The 11,128-nt window shown below is 44.2% G+C and overlaps 1 protein-coding gene across 1 annotated transcript in view; it reads left to right on the top strand.

The window, feature by feature from the left end:
* The first annotated feature begins 6,996 nt into the window (after positions 1-6,996).
* TGFBR1 (transforming growth factor beta receptor 1) overlaps positions 6,997-11,128 on the top strand; it is a 55,345-nt gene continuing 51,213 nt past the window's right edge. The window contains exon 1 of the mRNA XM_019649545.1: positions 6,997-7,145. Coding sequence (XP_019505090.1) covers positions 7,058-7,145 — 88 coding nt within the window. The 5' untranslated portion in view covers positions 6,997-7,057. The remainder of the gene's footprint in view (positions 7,146-11,128) is intronic.

Below are 11,128 nucleotides of genomic sequence, written 5' to 3'. Positions count from 1 at the left end.
AAAAACTGAATATCACACATCTTACATAAGAGTTAATTCAAGATGACTTTAAGATTTAAATGTAAAAACTAAAACTATAGAGCAACCAGAAGAACATATAGGAGAATATCTTTGTGATTGAGGGTAGGCAAATATTTTCTAGACAGAACACAAAAAGAACTAACTATAAAATAAAATTAAAACTACTGCTCTTTGAAAATAACATTACTGGGGCCGGCTGAGTGGCTTAGTTGGTTAAGAGCTCGCTCAAGGGTTTGAGCTCTGAGCAAAAGCGGTTCGAGTCCAGCCCGAGCTGAGCAGCCACTGAGCTGCCAACAGGTAGCAGGATGGCTCAGCTAAAAAAAAAAAAGAAAAGAAAATACATTACTAAAACAAAACAAAAATATTTACCATGCACACAGCTTCAAAGGACTCATATGCAGATTATATAGACAACATTTATAATCATATCCAGGTTATAAATGACAAAAGACTTGAACACTCAAAAAAGATGATATGCAAATGAATGACAAACACAGGTGCTCAACAATTCTTCTGAGTTGAGGAGACAGAGATCAGTGCTCAGAGATCCTGCAGCTGTGAGAATGTACAAGGCAGACTTCCAGATAGAAAAAGGCTATGCAGAGAGTTTTCGAAATCTGCATGGGGTCCCTTTGAGTCTTTAGCTGAATACTAATCTATGCATGAATAGACTGAAAACCCAAAAGGCCAGAACAACTTTGGAGGAAAGAAAAATACTGAGAAGTTATAAAATAGACAATTCTCAGAGTTCATACTAGGTCAGAAATCATTTGAGTTCTCTCTATCCAGAGCAAAGAGAACTTGTTGCATATAAAGAGCATTTAACAGAGATGCCAGGAAGCCCATACCTTACAAGTGAGGCAAGATTAGTCTTAGAATAATGGCTACTTTGGACTTGTCCTAACGGAGTTTTAAAATAAGGATCAAACTGACCTGATATACCTAACTCATTGCCAGAAAAAGTTCAAGACTCTTTAAAAGAATATAACAAAATCAAGCACTCCACACCCTAAAATTTACAATGTCTGGCAGCCAATAAAAAAATCACTAGGGGGCCAGCCAAGTGGTGCATTGGTTAAGAGCTGGCTTGGGACCCCAGAGGGCCCCGGTTCGGATCCCACATATGAGGGCCAGTGACACTGCCCTCTACAGCTGAAATGCTGAACAACAGCTCAGCCTGGAGCTGGGCCGTCAGGCGACAGCGACAGTGTAGGCTGCAGCCCCTGTGGCAGTGGGTGGCCATCGGCTACCGTGTGTAGCCAGCAGCCAGCGAGAGCGGTCAGCAGCCGCAGTGAGTGGCCATCCAGAAGCCAGCAACTGATCTGCCTCACCCGGGAAAAGCACAATGATGGTGCCAACTTGGGCCAGTGAAGCAACGTCCTCCACAACTAGATTGAAGAACAAGAGGACAGCAACTTGTCTGTTCCCCTTCCCCCAATTCCCCAATAAAAATCTAAAAAAAAAGAAAAATCACTAGGCATAAGAAGCAGCAGGAAAATGTGAGCCCAAAATATCAGATAATGGAAACAGATACAGAAATGATAGAGATGATGGAATTATCTGATAAGTACTTTAAAATGGCTATTATAAATATATTTCATGTGTTTAAGGATGTAAAGAAAAATGTAGACAAAACGAGAGGAGAGATAGAAAAATTTTTAAAGAACCAAATGAAACTTCTAGAGATGAAAAATTCAATAAATAAAAGCAGTCAGAGATGGAACAACAGGTACCCTCATTCATTGCTAGTGAGAATGCAAAATGATTCAGCTGCTTTGGAAGGTAGTTTGGTAGTTGCTTGCAAAACTAAACATACTCATCAGATGATCCAGCAATCATGCTCTTTGGTATTTACTCAGAGCTGAAAACTTATGTCCATACTAAAGCCTACACACAAATGTTTATAGCAGTTTTATCCATAACTGCAAAAACTTGGATGCAACCAAGATGTCCTTCAATAGGTGAGTGGACAAATACACTGCAGTGAATCTACTTGTACAATAGAATATTATTCAGCACTAAAAAGAAATGAACTATCAAGTCATGAAAAGACACAGAGGAAACATAAATGCATATTACTAAGTGAAAGAAGCCAATCTTAGAAGGCTACTACTGTATGATTCTGACTATATGACAACCTGGAAAAGGTAAAACTATGGAGACAGGAAAAAAAAAATCAGTGTTTGCCAAGGGTTATGGGGAGGCAGGGATTAGTAGGCTAAACACAGAGATTTTTTAGGGCAGTGAAACTACTCTGTACAATATCATAGTGGTAGATACATGTCATTTATACATTTGCCAAAACCCATAGAATGCACAACACCAAAAGTGAATTTTAATGTAAACTATGGACTTTGGGCAATAATGATGTGTCAATATAGGTTCATTGATTGTAACAAATGTACTAGTCTGGTAGGGGATATTGTTAGTGGGGGAGGTCATATGTAGGTGGGGGCAGGGAGCATATAGGAAATCTGTATTTTCTGCTCAGTTTTGCTGTGAACCTAGAAAAATAAATACTTTTATTTATTATTTATAAACACTTTATTTCTAAAAAATAAAGTCTATTAAAAAAAGCAGAGCGAAAAGACAGATTACCTACAAAGGAGAAACAGATTAATATCTGATTTCACATAAACAACAACGGAAGCCAGAGGCAGTGGAATAACAGCTTCAACATTGGAGCAAAAACAATTATCAGCCCAGAATTCTATAGCCAGTGAGAACACTGTCCAAAAATAAGGATTAAATATAAACACTAAAATTGTTTGCCACTAGTTGATTCTCACTAAAAGGAATTCAAAAGAGTATATACTTCAGGCAGAATGAAAGTGATTTGAGATGGAGAGTATAGAGGTGAAAAGAAATGAAGATCAGAAAATGTGGAAAAAATTGCAAAAGTGGCCATGCTTACTGACTCTCTTGGCCTCCATGCTCCTTTGCAATGTGATTTTGTCAAGAGATGTAGTCTATTTCTCCACTCCTTGAATTTGGCCTTGGCCCAATTCATGCCCAAAGCAATGAGACGTGGCAGAAATGATGATGTTTCAGTTGTAAACTTCCATTTATTATCTTGGACTCCTAAACTGTCATGTTAACAAGCCAAGGCTAGCCTGCTGGAGGATGAAAAACCACACAGAGGCGCTGCTCTAGACCATTATAGATCTGTTCAGCTCGGAGTTGACTTACCACCTGACTGTAGACTCATATGTGAGCTCAGCTGAAATCAGCTTAAATTGCCCTAGACCAGAAAAATTGCCTACCCATAGTCTTGAAAAATAATACAAGGTTATTATTCTAAGTCGCTAAGTTTTGAGGTAATTTATTATTCAGTGAGAAGCACCAAGAGTTAGCAATAGATAATAATGGTATAAATCAATAATATCTTGTGGGTTAAAAAATAAGATAGAAATAAAATATACAACAATAGATAGCATGTGACTAGAATTGAAGTGTGTTACAGTTAAGAAAAACATTTATTGTTTTCAAATAATAGGAATTCCAGGGATAAGCATTTTAGAGCTGGTGCAGTTGATCAAGGAATTTATCAAGGACCCAGGCTCTCTCCATTTTTTTGCTCTACTCTTTCTAGTTATGGCCATAATCCTTATGTTCACAAGTTGGCTGCTGCATCTCCAAGTATTGCAATTGTGTTCCAGACAGAAAGAAGGTGAGAAGGTAATGAGTCTGTCTCTTCTTTATGGGGAAAACAGTATCTTTCCCACAAGCTCTACCTGATAGATTTCACTACCCAGAACTGTGTCACGTGGTCATATGTAGGTGCCAGGAGCCTGGGAAATTGAGATTTTTTTTAGCTAGGTGAACTGCTTTCCCAAAGCAAATAAGGATTCTGTTACAAAGTGAATGCAGGAATGCATATAAGTTAGGCAACTAGCAGTCTCTGCTCTTTATTTGAGAAAAAACACCTTACTTAAGGGAACAATCCAACAGGAAAAGGAAACAAGGTACTAGGCATAAAGACTGAGAGGTAACATTGTGCCGGGAGCCAGGCACTGACTAGAGTGAGACTTCCAGTCCTGGCTCTGCAGCTGCCCCACTGCAGACTGGTCCTCAGTTTTTCCCCTTTAAATCAAGAGGCTGGAGTAAACGCCCGTAAGCCTTTCTGAGAGCCTGTAGAGACTGAGGGAATTAACATTTATGATTCTTCATGTGCAATAGCTCATTTGGACCTTACGACTAATATATGAGTCAGTGTCATCATCCCACTTTACATCGGGGATGTGAAATCTCGGAAAGATCAAATAGTGTGCACAGATCCCAGATCTAGTAAATGGCAGAGGCAGAATTCCAGCTGGGGTCTGCAGGCCTCCAAAGCCAGAAGCTCCTCTCCATTGCCCACCTTTCTCAAAAGGTGAAATTACTTATTGAATTTTAAGGTCACATTTTCTAAACGGTGCCTTTAGGTGTGTGTGGCCTGGTGACACCTGCAGCAGAATCACTTGGGGGTATTTATTACACATGCAGATCCCTGGACTCCTTCAGGTGAACTGAAGCAGGCTCTCTAGGGCTGGCACCCAGGAATCTGCATTTTTAAAGGCTCCCCAGGGAATGTGAAGACATTACAAAGTTTGAGAACCATGGTTTTAAACTTATAATTTATTGTTCCATTCTAATGTATTTTATTTATAGGTCCGTGGCTCATGGAAATTTCCTCCTAATAGTAGGAAAATGAAATTTAAAAATAGCCTGTTTCTCCTTCCTGTTCCTCAATTTCCTAATGAACACACTCAATTCTATGGAAAATGTTAAGGAACTGGAAGTGTGTTATAGAAGATACCCTAACACTGATTAACTGAGATTCTCTGAGGCAAGGGCACCGATTACCAGGAACATGAATGCTGATTAGAATCATACAGAGCTGAATGGGGGTGGGCAAAGGAAATGACATTAGCTAAATATTTATTATGTTCCAGATATTGTTGCAGACACATTACGTCACTTAAGTGGCTTAAGACATGTGATTCAATCCCTTTTATTTACCAATGGGGTAGGTATTCTTATGATTTCCATTTAAGAGATGAAGAATCTAATGATGAGATAAGGACAGTCACTTGTCTGAGGTGAATCATTCATTCATTCATACATAGAATAAATATCTCTTATATAAGACACTGAGAATAGAGCTGCAAAAAAGCAGTCTAGAGACCTCAGGTGTCACAAGGCCCTGACTTACCCATCGAGTCTCCATTGAAGAAATTGGAAATGAGAGGGCAGATTGGGACTGGAGCCTGCCAGAAGCAGTTTCTCCAGACTTGGTCTGCCTGCTGCAGGGACTAAGAGGAGAGCTTGCTACTGGTGGTCTCTAGTAACCCCAGAGAGCAGGCTGTCCTTGGTTTTAGCAACAGCTGCATCCCTGGTTAGGTGGTTCAGTGTATACCAGGCCCTTACCTGCCCAGAGGAGAGGAGCAGATCAGGTGTCTGGAGGGAAGGCCTAAAAGTAGAACCTGAAAGGGGGAACCCCCAAATCTTATATTCTCTCACTAACCTCGGAAGGTAGATATTTCCATTTTAAAGACGGAATAGAGGCTCAGAAACGTTAACTGACTTGTTCAAGTAAGTGTCCAAGCCAGGAGGGAAATGGGGTCGGTCTCAGATCCCAGCTCCAACATCTCACCCTGCCCCTCTGTAGCTCAGGAGGGAAGTCTATACAGGCAGGAGAAAGTAAATTACAAACCAGTACTAGAGGCTGGTTATGATTCCAGCTACCAAGGTTTATTTAATTCCAAGTTCGAATCACACAGAAAAGAAAGTTTTCTCCTTAAAAGTTTCTGTGGAAAAAGGTTCTCTGTTCTATGTAACAGCCTCCTAGGCTGTGTTTGTGTCTGAAGAGAGGACTAGTCTGACAGGAAGAATTACAAATCTGGAGCTCATTTTGGCGTCCCAGAGGGAAGGTGGGTGGAGCGTCTCACAGCAAATTAGAAATTCGTAATGAAAACGTAGCCGAGTTTATTTGGGTTTCTAGTGACACCTCAGAATTATTGTGCAGGCGTGTCGGCGGCAGCTCAAAGAAATGACTGCTCTCCCTCCGCCCCGGGGGTGCTGCGTGCTAAGAAGGGGAATCCTCCTATCTGGGGGTTGGAGGTGGGGCCTTCACTTTCCCACCTGGATCTGGAAGGGGTGAGAGGCAAGGAGTGTGGTTTGGAGTCCTGTTCTGGGTCTGCTCTGAGTTACGGAGGGAGGCGGGCCGCTATTCAGGGGTGTGCCTGAGCTCAGGATCTGAAGTCTGAAGCTGGGATCTGAGGTCAGGATTTGGGGACTTTTTGGGCCTGAAATTTTGGGGGGAGGCGGTTGCGGTGCCTAGGTTGGGGGTAGACGCTGATAGCGGGAGGAAACAGGAGACTAAGGCGCACGGGGCAGTGAGGAAAGATGTTGGTGGGGGGATGTTTAAAGTTGAGGCGTCAATCTGGGGAGTGGAAGTCGAAGCCTGCCTGACGGTACAGCGGATCTGGGTGAATTTGTTGGGGATTGGTGGTACAGAGCTGTGAATGGGGGTCGGGGTGGGGTTGGGGTCAATATCAGATCTTAGGTGCCTAGGGAGGCTAGAAGAGCGTCAAATGGCCACAGCCTTTTCCAAAAGCGACTCACACCCAGACACGCCCATCGTTCAGCCCAGGCCCTCTTGGACTGGAGGTTCAGCAGGGCCTGGGCTACTTTGGACCCTGCCCCCACTTACTCTCCAGCGAGCGCGGAGCGACTCTGGCTCAAGCAGGGGTCCTGCTGTACGGCCCCGGGGGAGTCTAGGGGCGTGGCCAGCAGGCGGGCGCCTGCAGCTCTGGATTGGCTGCCCAGCGGGCCCGCGGGCGGGGCTCCAGGCTGGGTCCCGCTCAGCCGCTTGCAGACAGCCGGGAGGCGGGGCCGGCGGAAGCCCGGCAGCCAATGGACGCGCGGCCCCCGAGCAGTTACAAAGGGCCGAAGCGAGGCCGCTGCCGCGGCGGGGGAGGTGGGGCGAGGCGAGGCTTGCTAAGGCGAGGCGGCGGCCGGGCCGGGCCGGGCCACAGGCAGTGGCGGCGGGACCATGGAGGCGGCGGCCGCTGCTCCGTGTCCCCGGCTGTTCCTCCTCGTCCTGACGGCGGCGGCGGCGACGCTGGTCCCGGGAGCGACGGGTGAGCAGCGGCGCGGCGGGGGTGGTGGGCGATTGCGGGGCGCGCGGGCCGGGTCTGGCCTCTGGCTCGCTCCTTCTCTTTCTCAAACATGGCGCGGGGCCGGGGGCGCAGGTGGCGGCGCCCGGGCCGGGGCCGGGCTTTCCTGGCGGGGCTGCTGCCACGCGAGCCGCTGGCGGGTCGGGGAGGCGGGTCGGGGGCGTGTGTCCGAGCATGGGTGGACGTGACCGGCAGCCGGTGGCTGGCCCCGGCTTCTGCTCCCCGGGGGAGGTGGCGTCGGGCGGAACGGTCCGAGGTCGGGGGCTGCCCTACGGGCGGAGCGGTATGAGGGTGGCCCGGACTGGCCGAGTTGGGACTGCTCCCTGCCTCCTTCTCTGGGGAGCTGTGTGGCGTTGTCCCTGGCACCCCACCCCAAGCGGGTTGTTGCGAGAGGCTCCCAGGGCCCGAGGCGGGGTTGGGGTCGGAGGAGGCTTCCCGCGCTGGGTGTGAGCTCTGAGCCTCCAAGGCTTCCCGGAGCAGTGGGAGGGGCGACGTGTGATTAAGACCCCGGGGTCAGCAGGGTGGACCCCGCCAAGAGGGACTGCTTCTCCAGCCAGCGGCTTTGGAAAAGGAGCTGCAAAGCTTTGTGTGAGGAGCAGGAGGCACGAAGATGAGCGAAATGTTTCTTTCGTGCGTCTGGGAAGTGTTGAAGTGAATCCAGTAACCAGAAGGCTACAGATTGTTTTCGTAGTAGAAACTTGAACTTTTGCTCACTCTGCGACGTTTGGAATGTTTGAATGGGAATGGCTCTGTGAATTAATCAAACACTTTTATTTCCTCGAAGGGACATTGCTAGTGATGTTCCTTTTTCTGAGTGGCAGCTAGTAGTTTGAATCAGTTGTCTGTATAGCTAGTTTTCAAGGGAATGTTTGCTCCTTTTTCCAAAATATAAAATCAGAATGGCGTACGTGGTCATCACCTTACGCCCGTGGAAGGAGTGAAAAACTGTTAGCATCTAAAATAAAACACTAGAAACTAAACCACAAGAGCCTTACTTATTACTTAGTATTAGCAACTAAAATATAGTGAAAATACATTTCTGTTTCAGAAATTGAATACCCAGTGTTTTAAAAAACAAAAACTCAAGACTGAGTTGAGGGTGCCAATTATTGCTAATAGCTACTGTCTACTAAGAGCTTACTATGATGTAAATACATCAAGTACACCAAAGCACTGCTATCTAATCCCCACAACTGAACTCTGAGGGCTAATGGCATTTGCCCTATTTTATAGATGAGGAAACTGAGGTGCCCAGAGGTTTAGTACTCAGTTACTTGAGAGATGTGAAGTTATGATTTGCACCCAGGGTTCATGTTTTCAAAACATATACACCTTAATATATACACCTAACTACTGTCGGGCATAGCCCATTGTTTCATTTTTAGCCCTCTGATGAGCAATTGATCTTTATTATGCAGTTTTAGGTTTTGCCCTTACAATTTGAAAATCAGATTAGCTTTTTGACTCCTAGTACATTCCTGGAGTCCCTTCACATTGGGCCTACATGAGAAGAAACAGTGGAGTTTTGACATTGGCAAGATAAATGTGCAGATAGGTAGGAGAATTGATACTGTTATGCCTCAAGCATAAGTTATATTTCCACACCACTATTAACTTGAATAACAGTTCATTCTTTTCCAGCTAGCGTAGCACAAAGTTTTCATGGATTCAAATAACAGTGCTGGAGTAATGGATGTACAGAACATCTCTCAGTCCATGCTCTGGAGGAGCTTCCAGACTACACAGGCATGCCTACATACAATACAAAGCTGATTCTAGTGCTAATACTCTAAGTCTAGACTACCACAACTGGTCTGCCTGCCCTGGGTGGGTATGTTGATGTTTCACTCCATCCTTTCATAACATTTCCAAGGAGCTTAGTGCTTTTTTAAATTTATAATTTGGCTTCCTTTTTAAGAGCTTACAGTTCCTTATTGTCTGGGTATCAGTTTTGTATTCTCTGCCCAGCTTCTGCTCTCCCCAACATAGATTTCTCTGGGGAAATTGGTTCCCTGTCCCTAGTACACAGTTTAGTACCCCTATGTCTACATATATTGGGGTTGTCAGAAAAGTCATGACACATTTTTGCAACGAAAAAACGTAGAAAAAAATACAACATGACTTTTCTGACAACCCAGCATATCCCATATGAGAAGGCTGTTTGCATGCTTTCTGCCATTTCATAACTTTTTGCTTTGAAAACATGCCTAAAGCCCAACTCTTCTTTATATTAATGCCTCTTGAGTGTCTCTTCCTTTCTTTGTGTGCATCTACCAGTTTAATCCTGCCTGTATTATCACTCAAATCTAGTTGCTTTCCAGTGTTGCTCTCTTCGGAGCTGTTCTGTAGGCTACTGCCAAGCTAACCTTCCTCAGCCATCCCTTCAAATGGCTTACAGGATTTCGCATTTGTATTCAGCACTTAGAGCACCACTTGAGGCTTATGATTAGGGCCATCTCTGAGTGTCCAACACTTCTCACTATTGCAGACTCTCAATTCCAGTGATTTCTGTTTTTCCACTGACTCCTGACTTTTTAGCCTTTTCACTACGTACTTAATTTTGCCCTTTTTGGTAGTGTGAGGAAAGAAGTTCTCAATCTTGACTTTCTGTACTGGTTTAGTTCCTGAACGCTATTTCCCTGAACTGTATGTATAACACTTCTAGTTTGTGTTGTCTATGTCTGCTGTCTTCTGCACTGTTATTTAACTATACTCTTGAACATGTTACAGGTACCCAGAGGTCCAGGATCATGCCTTTTGTTTCGTTAGGCTCTCAGAACCTAGCACTGTGTTTTATATTCAGTTCCACTTAAATGCTTATTGATTAAATGAATGCCACTTGACTGGGCATTCATTTAGTATTTATATTGTTATATGTTAAGTACATTTTATGCAATATTAATTGATAATTCTGTGTATATATTCAGGACAAGTTGTATGATGTGAAGGAAGCAGATGGTTATTAGATTTGGTTATTAGTCCCAACTTCATCTCCAGTTATGCAGAAAATGGGGGTGATACCTACTTTTTCTAATTCACGAGATCTTGAAGATAAAATAAGAAAGTTGTGTTGGAGTTTGAAGTTGCTACTTGGCATTGGCAATAACAGGTAGGAGTGATGTTCAGCCAGCAATTCCCACTGGGCCACGTGTGCTTTTATTGGTCAGACATCCTTTCTGATTGGTGGGTACCATTGTGATGCCAGTTGTTAAATATTTTTAATGTCACCCCTGCAGAGAGGCATCAGTATTCAAAGAGGGAAATGATTACTGTAGGCTGAAGTGACTGGGGGAGGCTCCCTGGACACTTGAGGACTTCAGCTGACTTCGAAGGGTGGCTAGAATTCAAATGGGCAGAGAGTATTTTATGAGTATTAAACTCTCTTTGTCAGCTGTGTCCCCCAATTGCCCCAGGGCCTACTGCAGTGCAGGAACCAAAGCTTGTATTGACTGGCTGACAAGTTACTCTTTAGAGTTAAATTCCTTATTCTATACTGTGGTTTGGATGTATTAACCACTGTTTGTTTTGTGTGTGTGTGTGTGTGTGTGTTTTGCAATTCTAAGAACTATAATAGGTGACTGGAAACAAATCAGAAAGGTAACGTAAGTGGGATAAGTGAGGGAGAATTATATTGTGGACTGCCCACTAGACTAGGCATCCTAATGGTGAAAGTCGTAAGTCACTTCAGTTTACAGATGGGAAAACACGACTGAGATTTAGGTGGATTTCTCAGGGTTAGGCAGAACTGAGATAGGAACTTTGATTTTTTTTTTTTTAAATTCCAAATCTTGTGCCCCATATGGCACATTCAAATGTGAAGCACTTGGAATGGGAGAGGAACAGCGTTAATGGAGTGACTTATATAAGTCAAGTTATCTTGAATTTTACAGAACTTATGAAAAACGACTTCTGTAGGTGGGGAGGAGAGGCAAATGATTACAGGTTAT

The sequence above is a fragment of the Hipposideros armiger genome, unplaced genomic scaffold (assembly GCF_001890085.2).
Source record: "Hipposideros armiger isolate ML-2016 unplaced genomic scaffold, ASM189008v1 scaffold_133, whole genome shotgun sequence".
In the NCBI taxonomy this organism is placed as follows: domain Eukaryota; kingdom Metazoa; phylum Chordata; class Mammalia; order Chiroptera; family Hipposideridae; genus Hipposideros; species Hipposideros armiger.
This window is presented reverse-complemented; position numbering and strand designations above follow the sequence as displayed.